The 20,431-nt window shown below is 43.2% G+C and overlaps 4 protein-coding genes across 4 annotated transcripts; all 4 read left to right on the top strand.

Annotated features, from left to right (window-relative positions):
* Positions 1 to 23: 23 nt before the first annotated feature.
* Positions 24 to 2,035, top strand: LOC132256076 (glutactin-like). The gene is made up of 4 exons (XM_059752258.1): positions 24 to 224; positions 281 to 488; positions 608 to 1,780; positions 1,862 to 2,035. The coding sequence occupies exons 1-4, from the start codon at positions 24 to 26 to the stop codon at positions 2,020 to 2,022; spliced, it is 1,743 nt and encodes a 580-aa protein (XP_059608241.1). The 3' UTR covers positions 2,023 to 2,035.
* A 199-nt stretch (positions 2,036 to 2,234) lies between these two features.
* LOC132256077 (uncharacterized) lies at positions 2,235 to 6,342 on the top strand. Its single transcript, XM_059752259.1, has 5 exons — positions 2,235 to 2,531; positions 2,602 to 3,982; positions 4,055 to 4,181; positions 4,562 to 6,135; positions 6,197 to 6,342. The coding sequence occupies exons 1-5, from the start codon at positions 2,235 to 2,237 to the stop codon at positions 6,340 to 6,342; spliced, it is 3,525 nt and encodes a 1,174-aa protein (XP_059608242.1).
* Positions 6,343 to 6,880: 538 nt separating this feature from the next.
* LOC132256078 (carboxylesterase 3A-like) lies at positions 6,881 to 7,426 on the top strand (the record flags this gene model as incomplete). The annotated part of the gene is made up of 3 exons (XM_059752262.1): positions 6,881 to 6,937; positions 7,003 to 7,365; positions 7,421 to 7,426. Coding segments are annotated over 3 exons (426 nt in total), but the record flags the coding sequence as incomplete, so codon positions are not given.
* A 295-nt stretch (positions 7,427 to 7,721) lies between these two features.
* LOC132256079 (glutactin-like) lies at positions 7,722 to 8,411 on the top strand. Its single transcript, XM_059752263.1, has one exon. The coding sequence runs from the start codon at positions 7,722 to 7,724 to the stop codon at positions 8,409 to 8,411; it is 690 nt and encodes a 229-aa protein (XP_059608246.1).
* The last annotated feature ends 12,020 nt before the right edge of the window (positions 8,412 to 20,431 follow it).

Raw genomic sequence — 20,431 nt, forward strand, 5'->3', positions numbered from 1 at the left:
TGCCACCGGAATTTCGTGGAAAGATGTTGACTCTGAGGAGCTGCAGACCTGTGAAATGCCTCATCCGGCGGATGAGTTCATCCACTGATAGTCCAGTTGTGGATCTTCCCGGTCTGGGACGACTTCGAGGATCAACAGCGACGACTGCGTGGAGCAAAAGGAAGATTTATCAGTTTCTGGGTGTGAATTATGCGGAAGCGCCAATTGGAGAGCTTCGCTTTAAGGTAAAACCGCACAGATTTCACTTAAGACGTTCTCGATTTACTGAATCCACTTATAGGCTCCACGTCCTGTCCAATCATGGGAAGGCGAGAAGGATGCTTCCATGCTTGGGCGTCCTTGTCCAATGTACAGTGTCCTGAAGAAGCTCAAGGAACCCCCGAAAAACGGCCATCTCGAAGACTGTGTCAATCTCTGTGTGTATTCTAACGACTTGGGTGGATCGCGGCCAGTTATGGTCTACATTCACGGTGGAGGATTCATTGAAGGTACGCACAAGTGCTTGAAGGGTTGATAAGGCTGATAAGATATCACACAATATAAAGTGATTTAAGCCCTGCGAATATGCGGAAGCAAACTACAAGGCCATCAAAACTCACACTTTCAGGTGACGCTGGGCAATTTCCACCAAACTATCTACTGGAGAAGGATGTCGTGCTGGTTGTTCCGCAATACAGACTTGGTCCTCTAGGCTTCCTTTCCACACAGACCGAAGCAATCCCGGGAAATGCTGGAGCTCTTGATATTATTCAGGCCCTCAAGTGGGTGCAAGAAAACATCAAACACTTCGGAGGTGATCCGCAGAAGGTTACAGTTGTGGGGCACTCAGCAGGAGCTGGAATACTGTCAGCAATTACCTACAGTCCGCTGGCTGGAGAGGAGCTGTTCAGCAAGGTCATTCTGCAATCTGGAGGATCCTCAGCTTCCTGGTCTTGGGATCATGATCCTACGAAGAATGCCAGAGAAATCGCCCAATTGGGCGGACTAAGTGCTAAGGCGAGTGTGGAGGAGCTCAATCAATTCCTTCTGGGCCTGGACACGCAGTCTCTGGTAATGCTCTTCATGAAGTACTTGATGACTGGCACTCCGAATGGGATTCGCACAATTGGTGGACATCGAATGACCATCGGTGGGCCTTCAAATTTCCTCCCTGATACACCATATGAGATCCTCTCCAAGGGTGGTGGCAGAAGGAATCTGCCAATGATGGCTGGTGTGTTGAAGAATGACGGAGGATTTCTCATGACAGGAGTTTATGATGTGCTCAGTCAAACTATTGGCTTCCAGAACAAAGATTTCAACTCATTTGACTTCCTGGATTTCTACAATCGCATTCTAGGAACGCACGAAGTCACAGGAACAATGGTGGCTTATCAGTCCAAGGGTGTTTTCAGCAAGGAAGCCCTAACTAGTGGCAACTTCTATGCTCTCATAGATGGGTTGTTTGACATTTGTAATGCTCTCTTTATCAAAGGACCCACTTTCAGGGCTGTCCAGGAGAATGCCAAGTTCAATCCCAAGCAGACTTGGCTCTACACCTTCGATTACAGAGGACAACACTCGAGATTCGGCTACGGAGCTGACATTACCAAGTATCCATTCGACGGCGGCGTTAGTCACTCCGATGACAATCTCTATCTCTTCCCATGGCCAGAAAGTGCTGCCAATCTAAACGAGGAAGACACAAAAATGGCCAAGAAAATGGTTGATCTGTGGACTTCCTTTGCCATTGACGGAATTCCGTCAGCACCTCAAGTCCCCAACTGGCCACAGATGACAGGTAAGATAAGATTTATCTCGGATTATCTCCCGGATTACCCAGAGTTCCAGAGACTAAAGGGTGTCTTCTTTACACTTGCAGAAGTTGTCGGGCCTTACTTGCACATTAACCAGACAGACTCTGTCGGCGAGGACTTCAGGGATGAGTTCACAGTTTTATCGCGCGAAGGCTATCACAGCAGGAAGTTCAGAAAAGACATTGAGGAACAGGTTCATCACACGCATGGAAAAGTGTTTGAATAAAAGCTGCGTATGGAATGTTGTCACGCGTCTTATCTCTTATCAGGCCGATGAAAACATCTGCTGGGGGTCCTTAAGTCACTGTCAGGAATCTGTTTACCAGCAGCCTAAATTCCTATCCGTTCCCCCCGTAAAGCCAGGGGTATTAACTAATCTATACCTTTTCCACTTTTCTCTCTTCCCGATAAGACAATCAATTTTTCAGCTGGAGGATTATGTTCTTGGCAACTGGAGGTATAAAAGCAGCACCGCGAAAACTTCGACAGTCGCACTCGAGGAAGGTTGTGGTGAAAATGTACTTGGCAAAGAGAGTCTCGTCAGCGCCTTGGCGCAAGTCTCTGGAATATCAGTTGCGATTGATGAGTTCAACGCTGGAGAATCCTGTGGTTGACCTTCCTGGACAGGGACAATTGCGAGGATCCACGAAGAAGAGCGCATGGACAGGCAGAATGATTTATCAGTTTTTGGGCGTTCAATATGCGGAGGCTCCAATTGGAAAGCTGCGCTTTAAGGTGATAATGAAAGCTATTGAGAGAGAGAGAAATTTTCTGAGAATGTATGCGTGTGTGTGTGTGATTTTAGGCACCTGTTCCGAAAGCGCCCTGGGAAGGTGTGAAGGATGCTACCAAGTACGGACGCCCAGCTCCTTCGTACAACACCATTTTATCTGTGCCCAACGATAAGATCACTCCTGACTTCGAGGACTGCATCAATCTCTGTGTCTACACTAATGATTTGAGTGGATCAAAACCTGTCATGGTTTACGTTCATGGCGGTGGATTTTACACAGGATCCGCAGATCAATTCCCGCCTGACTATATCCTTGAGAAGGACGTGGTTCTGGTGGTGCCGCAGTATCGACTTGGACCTCTAGGCTTCCTCTCTACCATGACAGACACCATTCCGGGAAATGCTGGAGCTTTGGATGTGATCCTGGCCTTCGAATGGGTGCAAAAGTACATCCAACACTTCGGTGGAGATCCAAAGCAAGTCACAGCTTTCTCCCAGTCAGCTGGATCCACTCTGCTCTCCATCCTCACATACAGTGATCTGGTGAGAGAAGAGCTGTTCTCTAAGGCGATCTTCTCCTCAAGTGCTTCCTTCGCCACATGGTGTTACGATGTGAACCCTGTTGCCAATGCTCACGACATTGCCAAGCGTTGTGGCTGTCCGAAGGGGAGTTCGGTTGAGGAACTGAATGATTTCATGATGAAAGTCGACGCGAAGACACTTGTGGGATCACACATTAATCATATGCAAGCCAAGACACCAAATGGCATTAACACACTCGGTGGACATAGATTCACCATTGGAGGACCGTCGAATCTTCTGCCCGAGACGACCTTCAATCTCATGCGCAAAGGCAAGGGACGACGGAACCTTCCCTTGCTGGCCGGAGTGGCCAAACACGACGCCACCTTCCTGATGACTGGACTCTGCGACATCTTCCTGCACACGGTTGGCTATGACAATCACAAGTTCAATCAGTTCCAAATGGTTGATACCATCTGCAAGACTCTCGGCTCGGATGAGCAAACAGGAGCTCTGGCGGCGTTCGCAATTATGTCAGTCTTGGACATTGAGGATCTCAAGAAAGGCGACTTCTACGCTATGGTTGATGGTCTGTTTGATCTTGGGGGTGTCATGGTGGTGAAAGGCCCTCTTCTGCGCGAAGTGCAGTACCACATGATTCGCAAGAACAATCCAACGTATCTGTACGCGTTTGACTACGAAGGTGAACACACAAGATTCGGCTATGGAGAAGACACTTCTAAGTATCCATTCGATGGTGGAGTTGCACATTCTGATGACAACATCTACCTCTTCCCATGGCCTAAGAGTGTGGCAAAACTCAATGAAGAAGACACTAAAATTGCGAAGACATTGGTGGACTTGTGGACTTCATTCGCGACGACCGGAGTTCCAACTTCTCCTCAAGTTTCCAGTTGGCCAAAAATGGAACGTAAGTACAGAGATTACGAAATACTTGTCATCAAGGGAGAGAAATTGTGGCTTAAATTTTAAACCATTTCAGACTTGGCTGGACCTTATCTTCATATTGACAAAGAGTGCACAATTGGTGACAATTACTATGATGAATTCCGAGTGGTGGCCAAAGAAAAGAGGAATCTTAAGAGAAACGAGACACTCCGCAAGGCTAAGTAAGGTTTAAATGAGTCTTTTTTTCCTCTTCAATCAAGAGGTAATGCAAATGAGAGAGATAATAAAGTGTCGTGCGACTAAACGCACTTAACATTTTGTGAGATTGTGTGTAAAACATCAGTGTGAAACTGATAACGCTCTGTTCCACTTTGGCTTTGTGCTTAGTCTTCAGCTAAACTTTGAGCTGTGACGCTCAATCTCCCTCTTTTTCTTGTCACATAATCCTATATCAGTTTCATTGCAATTCATAGTGAGCACAGTATTCATCGGTTGCTCGAAGAGCAAAGTGCGAAGAAAAGTTGTCCATTCCTAGGTCAAGCATTGAGTGAAAATACACGGTTTCGTGGGAGTAAAAACCCCATACAAATATTACATAACAATCAGCGAGTGTGATCACTTTGTCAGGCGATAAGAGAACGCGATTATCAGACTACAATACAGTAGTGATGGCCTTATCAAATGTTGATTTTGAGAAAGTCGTTGTGAATATTCCGAGCCTGGGAAGCTTGAGGGGCTCTCAAACCACAAGTGCGTGGACTAGCAGGATTATCTATCAATTTCTGGGCGTAAAATATGCCGAGGCGCCGGTTGGTGAGCTCAGATTCAAGAAACCCGTACCAATTGCACCGTGGAAAGGCGTTAAAGATGCCACAGAGTATGGAAGAACATTTCCCAGTGCCACGGATTTTGAGGCAATACCTGAGGAAGAGAAAAACTACCCTCATTGGGAGGATTGCATCAGCCTTTGTGTCTACTCTACAGACTTGAAGGCATGCCATCCGGTCATGGTTTACATTCACGGAGGAGCATTCAATGAAGGAGGTTCATTTCGTCATCCGCCAAATTATCTGCTGGAGAAGGATATTGTTCTGGTTGTGCCGCAGTATCGGTTAGGACCTCTAGGTTTCCTTGCCACAAAGACTGACACCATTCCGGGAAATGCAGGAATTCTTGATGTAATTCTCGCCTTCGAATGGGTGCAGAAGTACATTCAGTACTTCGGTGGGAATGCAAAGAATGTGACAGCTTTCGGACAATCAGCAGGAGCTGGAATTGTATCTCATCTCACAATGAGTCCTCTAGTTGGAGAGTATCTCTTTCACAGAGTTATTCTTCAGTCAGGCAGCTCTTTTGCCATCTGGGCCACTCATCAAGACCCAATTGGAGATGCCAGGAAGACAGCAATAGCCTCAGGGCAGTGCAATGAATCCTCATCAATTGAGGCGATCGAAGAGTGTCTAATGAAAATGGATGTAAAGTCTTTGCACACATTTGCGAAAAACACTCGAACCAAGCCTGTTGTTGGCGGTCCTTCTGGTTTCTTGGACCAAAGTCCTGACGAGATATTCCTAACTGGCGCTGGTCGAAAGAACCTGCCCATGATGACTGGAGTTACCAAGCATGATGGAGGATTTCTCCTCATGTCCTTCTATGATGGTTTCAAGACTCTTAAGGGCTTTTCAGATAGTAATTTCAATTCATTCAAACTCGTGCACATGATTTTGAGTAGATTCGGATATTCAGACAATCCTGGAATTTTAGCTGCGATTCTGGGATCAAATTTGTGGCGTTCAGAAACTCTGATTAAAGGAGATTTTCACGAAATGCTCAATGGACTGTATGACCTTGTTAATACAATAATGCTGAAAGGTCCAGTATTGAAAGTGGCACAAATGAATGCTTGTGCAAATCCTCAGCAAACTTGGCTCTATTCCTTCGACTACGAAGGAGAATATACAAGATTCGGCTATGGAAAAGACACTTCAAAGTACCCTTTCAAAGGTGGAGTTGCGCATTCTGACGATAACATCTATTTGTATCCATGGCCTGAGAGTGCGGCAAATTTAAATGAAGAAGACACAAAAATAGCCAAGAAAATGGTAAACTTATGGACTTCCTTTGCAATTAACGGCATTCCATCAACTGAAGACCTCAACTGGCCGCCAATGACCAGTAAGTACCACAAGCAGTGACAAATTTATTGTGTCTTGTCTTATCAAACTCTCTTTCGCAGCACCTATTGGGCCATACTTGCGCATTAATAGCACTTCCTCTGTCGGCCAGAATTTCCACGATGAATTAACCGCGATGTCTCGAACGGAGAACAATTCATCTCGCCCGGAAAAGCGTGATAAGGCGAATTCCTACACGAATGTGTAATACAATATCATCAATTCAATGCATATTGATAAGGTGTGGTCAATTATATTGTTCTAATAAATCCATCAAGTGATAAGATACGCTATAAAATCCACTCTGTCGATGAAATTTCATTCAGTAGCTCAAGAGAATTCCCTCCAAAATCACACAAAGTGCGACTTTTTGTGCTCTCACGAATAGGGGATGGATTGGAAACAGTTTGTGACTCTGCTTTATCTCCTCCCGGCCTTTGCCGTGGCTAAACCAACAGTTGAGACTCTGTCTGTGCGTGTCCCAGGCATGGGACCGATTGTTGGCTCTGTTTCGGAAACAGCATGGACACAATCCACTGTATTCCAGTTTCTGGGCATTCCATATGGCGAATCACCATCCGGAGAGTTGAGATATAAGGTAAAGAGGCGATTTGCTGGCAAGAAGTGCAATTTTAACAAACCCACGCTTTTAGCTACCTGTACCGAAAGCCACATGGACCGAGTTAAGAGACACTACTCGACCGGGAAGAGCCTGTCCAGGCATTGGCATCCTGAGCAGCCCACCAGAGAGTATCGAACCAGATGCCGAAGACTGTCTAACACTCAACGTTTATACGAAGAACGTGAGTTAAATTGCATATCTTCCTAAGGCTTCCACTAATCTGTACACCAATTCTCTTGATTACAGCTATCTGGCAGACTGCCTGTTATCGTCTACATTCACGGAGGAGCGTTTGTCATGGGATCAGCCCACAGCTATCCGCCGGGGTATTTACTCGAGAAGGACATCGTCCTGGTCGTGGTACAGTATCGCTTGGGACCGCTGGGATTCCTCTCCATGAAGAGTGAGAATTTGCCAGGAAATGCAGCCATATTCGACGTGATCCTCGCCCTCGAGTGGGTGCAAGCGCACATCAGTTCCTTCGGAGGAGATCCCAACAGAGTCACTCTGATGGGACAGTCGGCAGGAGCGGGACTTATCAATGCCCTGGCCTACAGTCCTGTCGTTGACGAGAGACTCTACCATCAAGTGATAGTTCAATCAGGAGGAGTGCAAGCGACATGGACCTGGGATGACACACCGCAGGAGAATGCCAGGATAATAGCCATGAAGGGTGGTTGCAACTACAACTCGACAGACGAGGAGTTCGAAGAGTGCCTCAAAGGGATGAGTCTCTTCAATTTGTGGGCTGCTTACGCGAACCACATGGTAAGTATATACCGAAGAGCGTAAAACTGCGATTCTAAGTAAGTCTAAATTGCTGAATTCTCTAGATGGCCAACGCTCCGAATGGCCTGAATGCGTACGGAGGAGATAAGATGACAATTGGGGGCCCCTCGAACTTCCTTCCCGCCAGTCCATTTGACATCATGATGAGTGGCGGAGGAAGACAGAATCTAAGGATGATGACAGGCGCCACAAAGAATGAGGGCACATTCGCTCTTATCGGCGTATACGATATCATAAATCAGACTATAGGCACTGGAAATCATCGCTTCAACAGTTTCCAATTGATTGACTTGACGAACAGAATCCTCGGCATTACAGACTACACGGGAACTTTGACAGGATTCCTGTCCAAGAGCTTGTGGAACCAAGAACAGATCTCCGGCGGTGTGTTCCAGGACTTTGTGAATGGCCTTGTGGATCACTGTGGCGTGGCGATAATCAAAGGACCAGTCATGAGAGCTGCCCAAGGCAATTCTTTTTTCAATTCCGGTGAGACTTGGCTCTACAGTTTCGACTACGAAGGAGAACACACAAGATTTGGCTACGGAGAAGACACTTCCGCGTATCCTTTCGAAGGTGGCGTCACGCATTCCAATGACAACATCTACTTATTTCCCTGGCCTCCGGAAGTGGCGCAACTGAATGAGGAAGACACGGAGTTTGCCAAGAAGATGGTAGATCTGTGGACATCCTTTGCCATTGATGGAGTTCCCTCCGCCCCAGACGTTCCCTTCTGGCCACCAATGACTAACGTTTCAGGACCTTATCTCCACATCGACAAGGAGTCTCGCGTGGGTCAAGATTTCTATGATGAGTACTCAGTCACAGCTAGAGAGGGAATCCCCAGCAGATCTAACATTGTCTAAGAGATCATTGTATTGATTGTTGTGTCTAATAAAGTCGCTTGAAAACATTCTGTGTGTGTGCATTGAAGAAACCATTGGTTTTCTCAAGGGTTTTCTTTTCAAAACAGTACTCAAAATCTCTGGGGAAAACACTGAATTTGTCTAGACGAATTGAACTGCACATACCTATATTAAAAAAAAAATCGTGAGAGTGTGAACATTCGTGCATGAAACATAATACGAAATTACAGGTTGTCACAGTCTTTTAGACACTCCAATGGGCTGGCAAATCCGCCCCGTTTTCTGGAGCACAACAACACCCGAAAAAAATGTGACGGATTTGTGTGAAAAACGAATTGATTTTCAATTTCACACAAGGCGACAATTAAAATAAGTGACCATTGAATGGAAACCCCTTCATTTCGCCCCATGATTCAGCGCGTCACACACTGTAATTATCGCGCATAGCGCAGGATTGAGTGCGACTTTTAGCACCTCAAAGGGTAGCATTAACTCTGGTGGATACTCGAAGAGGTGCTTCGTTGTCTTGGACTTCCTGCCAGGACCTTCACATGCATTCCTTTGAACGTGTCATAGATTATAGGTTTGCGATTATACACACCCCAGACAATGGCGAAGCGAGAAAGAGAGTCCCGAAAATACGCACAGGCTCTTTTTTCGCAAACAATTGCTCCTCATCAATAACATCAATACACAACTATATTGAGCCTTTCTTCTCGCCATTCTTGCACCATGAGTTGCGAGGACAAAAGACAGGATATCCATAGAGACTCCTTTTCTCCGCACGAGGTGTGAACTTTTCTTCAACTCAGGCCATTCTCTTGTTTCACGTGAAATACCCCCACATTCAAATAGGTAATATTAAAAATCTTCCTCCTTGTCACAATCTCTTTGTGTGCCGAAGTTGCTCTGGCAGCAGAAAATGCATCAATGGTGAGGCAACTTTTCCCGTCAGAATTTCAATCTGCCTTCCACCAGAAAAAGTTTGAGAAAAATTGCCAATAAGAAGAGTCGTGCACTGCGGAAAACACGAAAAATTCAACTAAAGTACCTCAAGGATGCTTGAAAATTATTTTCCTCAGTGTCACTTTCCTTCCGTGCAGTCGTCAAAGGAAAAGTGCGATGAAAAGAAAAATGCGGGTGGAAAAGAAGTGTACAATAAGCTAAATAATAAGAATGATGAAAGGCAAATGGAAGAGGCTCGAGGGGGTAAAAAATGGGAAGAATGAAGCTTTCTGCAGAAGAACTCCCATTGTTGCTCCACCGGGAATTGTCAATCGAAAGAATATGCCGCGAGAAAGCTCAAAAGAAAATTTGATTTCCACCTTTTTCTCATTTCCTAAACTTCTCACTAAAAATCGAAATTTAAAGCCATCACACGTTTAAAGTTCCTCCCTGAGAATTTCACACACAGAAGCACAAACCATGGAAATCAATGTTTTCGAACAAGGAAAATTCCTACCATGAAATAATGGTCCTGACGCCTATTGTGTGGCACTTGTTTAGGGAAATCTCTGGATTTCTCCTGCATTTGACAGATATTAAAAAGAACTCACCTTATTATTGAGGCGAAACTTTCAACCCTCCAATCGACGCTTTATTTCATCCTCAAAAATCCACCCTCTCACGCCGCAAAACTCACGGGTGGGCCATTCTTCTGGGCGTGATTGTGTGTCAGTTGAATCCCACAAGAGTCGATGGGTCACCAATTTTAGCATCCTGCTAGACTTTCCCCGTGTGAAGAGGAGATGAGACGGTTTAAGTTCAAATTGCTGTGGCTGCTGAAATATGTAAGAATGGAGAACAAAGTATGCAGAAGTGAATAAGTTCAACCGAGTTTACTCCGTTAACCCTCATTTCAATTCTGAATGGGTTCATTTTGCGCTCATCCGTTGATTGAAATTAGAATTAAAAGTTTTATCCCAAGCCAGGCCAGAAATTAATTAATTATATTGCTTAACGATGCACGAGATGGAATAAGATTAACCCAAGGAGTGTAAACCTCACAGTCTGTGGAGAGGAGAGCGGTGACGTCACAAGCCGCAAGCAAATCTCTGTATTTCCTCTTCGCTCTACGCACTGAGATGTTTACACTTCTTGGGGTTAACCAAGATTATACATCATCAAGATAACACCTCGCCGCACTTCTAACCTCCCCCGTCGATGAATTACAACCGGAAATGTATTAGGAAGCGATCCAATTTCCTCATAACCTCCAGTGCAAAGTGAAACACATAATTGGAACGTTCTCATAATGATAATGCGTGTGCGGTGTAAATTTCCCTACAATGTTTCAAACACATCGTCATCACCAACTCGAGTCAGCGAATGGAAGACAGAGGGAATTGTTTGGGAGAAAAAAGCCACCCCCAAAGTCGACAGAGGGGTGGTTTTTCATTGCGGCAGACGCGGTTGGGGGGAGAAAAAAAAGTCGAATATGAAAGAGGAGAAGAAATGATGGAAAAAAAGCTGTGTGAGTTAGTTTTAATGAAAGGAAAATACTCGGTGGAACAACAAAAGGTCTGAGCGCGTTGAGAAAAATGGGTGGAAAGAAAGAGTCGGTGAATAAAATGGAGAAAATTAAACTTCCGTTTCACCCAATAATGGCGCAATGCTGTGAATGAGAGAAATGCAAGTCATATATATTGAAGATAGCACAGAGACGGTGAATTACCATTGGGGATCGCGCGCAGGGCAGCAAAAAAGACGAGGAATAACAAAATATTTTCATTATTGCCCCCTCTCTTCTCAACTTGCCATCAGTTCTTCTTCTCATTTTTTTTCCAGAGTATTTGCTTTAGCGTCCAGCGTACGCAGTGTCAGAAATGGGCTGCCTTTCCTCCAAAACTTCTTAATTAACAGATGTTGCTCATCATCCTGGCCTTTGTTGGATACACGCAGCCTCACGAGGGCCGCACACATTAAAATGTAATAACTCTCCCTTCTCCAGGCGAATCGTCGAATTTCGGCAATCAAACATTGAGGCAGAGTAATCAAGTGAAAATATCCAACGAGCTTAAATAGATGCCATGAAAGCTAATCGATTGGATCTTGGCCAAAGAGGCAATTTCTACATGCTTGATAATTGGATAACAGTGTGCTCATACCTTCGCGCCAAAGAGCCTTTTCAAATGCCCCAATAATGAGGGACAAATTGATGTGTTCAGTTTTCTCTGCATTTCCAATTAAATTCCTCAATACGCGCGCTCTGGCCGGGCGATGTGAAAGAAAAGCCTCTTCTCTCACCCTCTCTGAAGTCCAGAGTGTGTCTTTTTAATCAACAACCCTCAATCCATTCATGGCATCAGAATCAACCTTTTCTCCTCCACCACTGACTCTGGCCATTCATCCAGAGAATAAACATATCCAAAATACCATTGATGGACAAAAGTGCACCTCTGTTTGGTGAATGGTGTCGCTATAGCCAAATGCATCGCACCATGAGAAAGAATCTGGAGAATCATCCTCAGGTATTCACTAATCTTTATTTATCGATTTCTCAGCGCTTTATTAGTTGTCTTTTGTGGTGTGTCTCTTGGGCCTTTTTATCCACCTTTTCCAAATGCAACCAATGGACAAGGTGGGCTCACAATGTCCACTGATACACTTCTTTTTTTCCCTTTATCTCTCCTCATATGCAATCAATGGGAAGATTTATCGAAGAAGGGAGATTTTAGTCTGTTTCCTATCAGCTACATTTTCTTCTTCATTCACAAACTTTACCAGTCAGAGGGTGAAGAAGTTGGGCAATATTTTGTATAGAAAACCTTTGAGAAGTTCACTGTCTTTGCGATTTAGCATTGAACTATAGAGAAAAGCTGCAGAATTCATGTATTTTATTAAACACGATAAAGGAATCCCAAAGACTCTTCATCTGCAATTCCCATCAATTTCACGTGAAAGTATCTCATGCAGTGTGCATTTTGAGTCTCATCGGCGAAATTTGCACTTGAAAACGAGATGAATGATGCGAAGGGCGGGCGACAGATGTCTTGTGGAGGGCTCTAAAATATGACTGATTTGCCACATGACGATTTCTCTGGAGAAATAATCCACGCAAGGATGATTCACTAAGTGCTTCATTATCCATGTGGCGGGGATAAAAAAGGAATTTTCCGTGTCATCTCATGGCATCAACGACATCTCAATTGGGATTTATTTCACCACTCATTTTCAAACATTGAATAGAGGAAATTTGTATGGAAAGTCCTCGTTTGCAAATGTCGTCTATTTGAGTGGAAATTTAATTTAATTGAATGAGAGAAAAGGAGAGTCCTTCACCCGTTTTTTTTTTCTCTTTCTCTTCATTTCTTCTCACATTTTCTCCTTTCCACTCCTCCAGCGAGGACAATCGAGACGCCATTAAGTCTATTTGAGTCCTCCTGAATTGTCGCAATAGTGGAATTGAGTGTCAAAGAAGGAAATACATAGATATATATTTGAGCGCTGTATTCGAGGGACTCCTTGTGGCCTGGGTATTTGCGTAGCGAAATGAGGCGCAAGAATAACATTCGGATGGCGAAGCATCCCCATGGGATCGAGAGAAAAAAGTCCCATTAGTTTTAAAATGGAAATCCAATAAGGTTGAATGCTTTTTATTTGTACTCGAGCACTCGTTTATCATCCCTTGTGGTTCACCAACGCAAATTAAAGGAGAATCATGTTTATTTGTCCTCACTGGGACAAATGTGTCTCACCCTCGAATGCACTTGAGGCCTTGCAATTGATTGTAATTGGAAATTTCTTGGGCTTCGCTTGCAAAATTCGTGTTGATTCAAAAGCAACACTGTTCACAACTCCATCTCGAAGCGTTCGCCCCCCAAAAAAAAAAGACCAGTCATTGAAAGGGAATATCAATGTAATCTTTCTCACTGAGAGTATGGAAAGAAAGGGGGAATAAATTCTTACCATTGTCATGAGCTCCGTTTGACCCCTCTTTGGGCTATTACGCAAGCCACCCTCGCAATATGCAAAAGGTCAGGCGGAGTGACACAGATCGAGAGAAAGAGGATTTATTTGAATGCCAAATGGGATGTAATCTCTCAAGATCTCCTCTTTTAGCTCCCCAGAATAATAATCAACTCTCAATGACTTTGGGGGAAAAAAAAACCCCATCGAATTGAGGGGGTGGTAAAAACTCCCTGCAACTCTCCTCGAAATCAAATTAATCCCACCTTTGTTGGTGAGACAGCGCGCAAAAATCCTCACCGAATTTTTTTTCTCGCACCCGCGCCAAGTGTGAGGATAATCTGCACTCCAAGTCATTGCCAAACACTCTAAAAATCTTCCCAATAATCAGCGCGAAGGATTGGAAATCAAATTAAATTGCTGTCCTCTCACGGCGCTTTTTTTTTCCTAACACACACTCTTCTAATCTGTCTCATCACCGCAATTTACCTGACACTCTCATTCAAGGCGTCATCGCGCTCCCTCCAATATTGACACACCAGAGCCACAATGACAGCGCAGGGATTCCTTCCTTATTCATCCTGGCGAGGTGATGGTAATTGAAATTCATTCCTCCTCACAGATCATCATTTCACTATCTATTGTCACAGTGTGAGTGTTATTTAATATTTTGTACTGCTCGAGGAAATGCGCATGATGGTAGCAAATTGGTTTTCAACCTGCGATTCACACCTCAGCCTGAAGGATCACCAACAAACAGAGATGATCAGTTGAAGAATTAGTAGATTTGACGCATTGCAGAGCATGACAAAGTGACATGAATTACAAGAATAGAATATATACTCAAAGAAGTCCTTAATAACATATATAATAGTACTGAAATATTCGCTGCATCAAGCTTGATTCTGATTAACTCTCCCCCTCTCGCTTCTCAAGAATTCACTGCTGAAGCACAAAGAAGTCTTTAACCTATGGGAAATCCCTCATGATTCAATATCAACTCTTCCATGACTGTGGTTAGCATCCCTGAAATTTTCTCACTGTACATAATATGTTTTGCTAAATTATCATTTGAATAAATTCCCCGCGTGTGAAATGATTTCAGGTGTGAGTGAAATTTTGTAAGCGCGGAAGGAGTGTTAATTAAATTTGTTATTCATTAATTTTCATGCTTCCACGGCATAGTGTGAATTCGCCTCAACAATTCCTTGTTATTCAGTGTGAATCCTGGGATGCTTTGCAGAGCAGGAAGATGAATTAAATTGGGCTGATGAGTGGAGATTTTTTCCAACAAAACTCTCGCACTGTTTGGCGACAGAGGATGAGAGCTTGTGGATTTTCTCATAATCCCATTATCTTGCCATTTCAATGCATGTTTCCACGGAGTTTTCCTTCAAGGCACTGCGCCAAAGTGAGGGGTTGCTTTTTTGTCTGCGCATTGAGAAAGGATGTGAGAGGAAAAAATGAGATGTTGCGAGTGGAAAAAGAGGCATGATTATTGCAAGTCATTTGTGTCACTCTGTTTGTTGAATAAAATGATGAATAAATATAATGTCGATGCGGCTGGTTACACTGTGTGAGAAGAGACCATTGAGGCTTTCGACGATTGTCATCACCGAAGGGTTGATTTGCTTGTTTGCGCGCCTACAATGAAAGTGCTGACAATGTTTAGGGGTATTAATCATGTTGTCGATTGCGTCGGAAATTAATGTGATTCATCTCCGGGTGGAAAAATCCCGATCTTAAGCGTCTTTCCATTGCAATCTCGCTGTTGTGATCTCAAAAGCCCTCTCAAAAAGTTGAATGCCATATTCACATATGTTTCTCTTGATGAAAAGCACTGTCGCTCGTCTTAAGATTAGTGCATGAAAGCTCCTCTCTTCCGCCTGGAATTTCCCATCTCTCCACCCACTTTCGCAAGAGCTTTTTCTTACCCAGTGAAATATCATTTGTAAGTTGTTGCGAGAGAAACTATCGCAAAATGTTCTTTGTGCACGACTCAGGGTGTATTTATGGCAACTGTGGAGTGACGTGCGGGGAGGAATGTATAGTGGAGCCTTTGTGCCACCATACATAGAGAAATATATACAATATCCAACAATGGCGCGAATGGGGAGAGAGATGGTATGAAAGAGCTCCGCCCGATTGTTGTGCACAAGACGTTTTTGTTGGCTCCACAAGAAACCAATGGATGGAGGCGCCGAGTATTCTGGCGATGACAGAGAATTTCACAAAATGTTTTCTCAAGTGCTCGCCCGAGCCTTGTTTCCCGGGACGACGCGAGAGGAGTGAAAGAAATCCACGGAGGAAGTTTCTCAGCATACTGTAAAAAAAAAAACTGCACTGATTTCAAGGGGTTTCAGTCAAGGAGTTTCAGTCTCAATTCCATATCAAAGACTCTCTCTCTTCTTCTGCTGACTTCGTGAAATGCCCAAAGATTATGCGCGACCACTTGAGAAATTGGCAGTCAAAGAGGCCCGATTTCCTCAAGTGCGCCATGCGGACTCGAGAAGGTCTCACGGTTTGTGTAGGGCCCACAGAAGCAGCAGGGGAATCGCAAGGGCCCGCCAATTGCGGCAATTGCAAGGAGGGCCACTTGTCGCCCAAGAAAGAGTTAGATTTCAGCTGGATATGGGAACGCAATCCCTCACAGTCGCCCAAAGGCACGCCACTTGAGTGGGTCTCAATCACATTTTCACCCTCCTAAATGCCACTCACACCCCAATTGTGTGTTGGTGAATTAATTTTCTTAACATTTTTATTTGTTTGAATTGTGCGTCGCAGTGCAATTAACGAGATTGCCCCTCGATGGATGAAATTCCCGCCGAGATTTATTAAGTGAGCAAATAATCCATAAAATTCCCATTATTTTTCCCCATTAAAATCCCACTAATTGCCTAGCGATGCCCACACAGAATCAACGATGAATCGACACATTTTCACATATGTATGTAAGAAAGAAAATTGAGTCATGACATCGCAATGAAATTAATTTCACACTTAAGCCATGGACGAGTTGGAAATTTTTCATCTCATTTCGGAGATTTCTCAACACTCACAAGAAAGAACCATTAAATTATCATGACAAAAAAAGAAGAGAAAAAAAATATTGAGGGCATTTTTTTCTTGTCACACACAAAAAAAATCCTCGTCCAGTTGAGAAGGAAGTTGGGTGGGAGAATTAATTCTATTTACATAAAAATACAGCATCATTTGTGATTCTTGTCAAAAGAATTGCTTGGGGTGGATTTTTTTTCCGACAATAATTACTGGAGAAAAAGCCTTAAAGTTTAGATAGTATGAAAAATTAAAGGGCATTTTAGTCGTCTTTGATCCTATATTTATCGTTTCATGGACAATTGTCACATTTTTGTGGAGGTCTAAGAGTAACTTTATCCATCCATTCCGCACTTTCTCGTCGCACTTCAGCTCACTGGACAGACTCATTTTAGGCAATTGTCATGAAAACCCAACTATTTCGCTATTGTTATGTCTTTTTCTCACTATAAAACATCTTTTATGCGCATTTTCTCCATTGCACGACATTTCCTATTACCATTCATCTCATTGTTGCTATTCGACTGTTTTGTTTGCCTCTTTTGTCACATATCGCACTGTGATACTTTTCTTCTCGTTTTCTTGGCCATTTTCATCCTCAACAATGCAAACGCGAAGGGGCCTCGAAGATGGTGAATAAAAATGACAAAATATCGCAATAAATGAAGCTTCTGTGGTCTCAACAATTCTCTGTGATAGAGACATTATCGTTTTGTCAATCGGCGGTGGAAAATCATCGTTCTCTTGGCAGCGGTGAATGTCCTGTGCGACCCTCCGTTTTGCGTCCCAGAAATTGAGGAGAAGAAGAAGAAGAGGAGTCAGCAGTTATGACAATTACTATTATGACATCTTCGCATTCAATTGCCACACAAGTTTGACCAGAGGAAAGTAAGTTTGCCATTCAACTTTTGGCACAATAAAGTGCCACGGGGCAATTTTATTGTCATTCATACCATAGTGCATTTCTCACTGGGGGAAACTCGACATAAATATCGCTCGAGATGAAAATATGACAGTAAGTGCACGAGTATTGAGTAAATTAGTATCCTTTTTGGGCTAATTTGTCATTTCTCGGCCATTTATCGGCACGACTTCGATGACAAGGAGGTGGTGCCCATTCTGACGTTATATTCCCCATTATTTATATGCTTTATTTTCCTCCTTCCGGCATTTTTCCTTCCTCATGCCACGCATGGAAATCCCTTTCACTCCTTCACTTAATGACACACTCCTGCTGAGGGTTCGGAAAGCCCGCGTCGAATGATAAAATATCCACTCGATTGTGTGTACTTTTCTGATTACGATTGTGCTGATGTGCGCCGAAGAAAAGCATTTGGGATTGAGATGGTGATTGAATAGGAAATCGTGATTTTTCCCTCCACATTTTTTTTTCTTCTGTGCCTCTCTCAGCACAATGGGAAAGGTAAAAGAAATTTCCCTTTTTCCATACCTCTTCTCATGGATGGGGGGGGTGGTGGGCTTCGTAAACCCCCATGAGAATTGGTGCGGGTGCAGAGAAAAATGAGGATGCAAATGTGTTGATATTTAAATGGCACATTGAGCAGTGCGTGTGAAATTAATGGTCAGAAGAGGAAGCTTCTATCTTCGATGACCAGCCGATTTTTTTTTGTTCACCAATCCATCAAATAACATTTGCCATTTTCCCGAAACCTCCCACACTCAGACACGATTTGGATCAATTTCCGGGAATTATTTTCACTGCTGGCGGTCTCTTTGTGCTCAATGCTGGTGAAATGTAATACCATTTTCATCACTGAAAGTGTTCCTTGGCAAGTCCCATTGACTTCACGGCCGTGCACTTTATCCTGATTGTCAAATTGTTTAACTCCTTCAGAACAGTAAATAGACAGAGACAAAGCTTTCATCGTCTTTTTGCATCTCGGACAGTGAAACAGAGCTACTAAATAAGACATTGCAGAGAAATTTACATCCAATTTTAATGCTTCTCTTGCAATTTAGAATCACAACTGTCGCATGGGGTGAGCAAAGTGATTAATTCGCCTCAAAAGCACCTCTTTTGTGGGCTCTTTCACCGTAAAACACTGAATGGCACTCAAATTCTTTCATCACACCATTTCGGTAATTAAAATCTAAGCGCACCCTCGTGACTCCTCAGCACCCCATCCCCACAGAAAATCGACTGGGTGGTCTTGTTTCGTCACCATTGGCGACAATTGTAGTGTCAACAGACTGCTTTTGGGTGTGAGTTCGGTTGCCTAGAGGATGCCATTCTCAAAACAATTAAACAGAACATTTTCCATGTGTTTCTCCTCTTGCCACTGCACGGAAATATCGATGGTGAAAAATCCCCAGTGGAACTTTACATGTGAATTCCAACCACGTGTGGGACGACTTTGGTAAATGGAAAAGTGATGCATTTTGCGTGGAATAGAAAATAACAACACAGTGGTTGAAAAGATTTTATTGTGATTTTAAATAATGTGGAGAGAATATATGAATGCTTGCCACCCTCACAAAATTCACAATGGCATCAAGAGAGTGGGTGTGTTGCCAAACTCCAACCCGATAATCCGCAACCCTTCCGCGTCGAAAAGAGCCCGCCACCCCCCAAAAAATATTCATTCAACTCCTCTCCTTCATTGAAAAATGGTTACAAAATATAATATATTTTGCACGTGAACAATATTGTCGCACAAAGAGCATTTTGTTCATGTCTCCGCAGTGGCAGGACATGGCTTTAAATGGGTTTATTTGACAATGCCAAAGAGAGGGTGAAAATTTTCATAAAACCTCCCCGCCCACACTTCATACCCAAATATACATTGAGTGTGGAAAATTTGGACAAAAAGGTGAAAATATAAGCTCAAAACTTTTACATCACAAAAAGACGTTCACAGAAAACTCTGAAGATGTGTAACAATTTCTCAAAATAATTGCTCAACCAAACTCTCGACCTTTCTTCACCCAAAAAGCTCTGCCAGAATGTCAAAGGGGAAAAATTATATTCATGCAGTGTACACAAATTCTCCCAATTTCTGCTGTGGCTGTGAAAATCAATCTACTTCTGGTCCATTTTAAGGCAAAGAGAGAATTTTAGAAACAAATAAAAAAAAATGAGCCAATTTGCTAATCAAAATGTACATTCGCGGCACTTTTCACACCTTGTGTGACTGGAAAACAATCAAAAGAACTCATTTGTCTCTCAGCATTGGGCTTCTTTTCCTCCGTCAACTCTTAACCTTTGTTCGAACGAACTCTCTTTTAGCGCTGTGAATAGCCTAGAAAATCTAGGGGATGGAAAAAGCTTTGGAATGTCGCAACGAAACGTGGCTTTGTTTCAGCTTTTCATGTGACTACAATAACTCATTGTGACTGCACTGGAAGTATGATTACAAATGGTAATTGAATAAGAGTGTCTTTTTACTATAAAACCCCTTTTCCCCCCATTAAAAACCACCCACTAGACTTTCTGCTATCGACGTTTCTTCATTCGTTATAGCTATAACAGAAATTTCTGTTTACAAAAATCACAACGTCAAATAGTCTAGGTAAGAATTATGCAAAAGAAATGGAAGAAAAGCCTGTCATTAGGGGGTATAGAAGAGAATTATATTTACAAGGTTATAAAGCAACAAAGAATGTAATGAGCCTTTTACTTGGAGAAAAGGTGCATAAATTGACTAAAAATCCTTGTCGGCAAAACACCAAAAACCACCCTCGATGCCATGCGGCAAGAATCCAATTAAAGTAAATGTAATATTCCATGTTCAGAGTTTCTCATTAAATATTGACAGAAAGAAATGCTGCCGAAGCCATACATTTATTTTTGCAAGATGTGTTAATTGCTGTTGAATTGGGAGAAACAAATGAGTGTAAAAAGCAATTCGAGAACACCTAGTATTTTAATTAAGCGACAATGTGAGCGCTATTTTGCCAGAAAATGAGACACTGTTTGTGAGGCTTGGGTGGTAAAACTTCAGGGACACTTTTACTACGTTCTAAGCAATTTCAGTTTCACCTTCAAACCATGTAAGGTATATACAAGATATATTGGAGGGATTTTACAGTGCAAT

This window comes from Phlebotomus argentipes, unplaced genomic scaffold, assembly GCF_947086385.1.
Source record: "Phlebotomus argentipes unplaced genomic scaffold, Phlebotomus argentipes genome assembly contig_5, whole genome shotgun sequence".
NCBI classification, from domain to species: Eukaryota; Metazoa; Arthropoda; class Insecta; order Diptera; family Psychodidae; genus Phlebotomus; species Phlebotomus argentipes.

Excerpts from the sequence above, each read along its gene's own strand:
- LOC132256076 (XM_059752258.1), top strand. The coding sequence starts at position 24 with ATGTTGACTCTGAGGAGCTGCAGACCTGTGAAATGCCTCATCCGGCGG. Across the intron at positions 225-280 it reads TTGGAGAGCTTCGCTTTAAG|GCTCCACGTCCTGTCCAATC; the intron begins GTAAAACCGCAC and ends ATCCACTTATAG. Across the intron at positions 1,781-1,861 it reads CAACTGGCCACAGATGACAG|AAGTTGTCGGGCCTTACTTG; the intron begins GTAAGATAAGAT and ends TTACACTTGCAG.
- LOC132256077 (XM_059752259.1), top strand. The coding sequence starts at position 2,235 with ATGTTCTTGGCAACTGGAGGTATAAAAGCAGCACCGCGAAAACTTCGA. Across the intron at positions 4,182-4,561 it reads GAGACACTCCGCAAGGCTAA|ATCAGCGAGTGTGATCACTT; the intron begins GTAAGGTTTAAA and ends TATTACATAACA. Across the intron at positions 6,136-6,196 it reads CAACTGGCCGCCAATGACCA|CACCTATTGGGCCATACTTG; the intron begins GTAAGTACCACA and ends TCTCTTTCGCAG.
- LOC132256079 (XM_059752263.1), top strand. The coding sequence starts at position 7,722 with ATGACAGGCGCCACAAAGAATGAGGGCACATTCGCTCTTATCGGCGTA.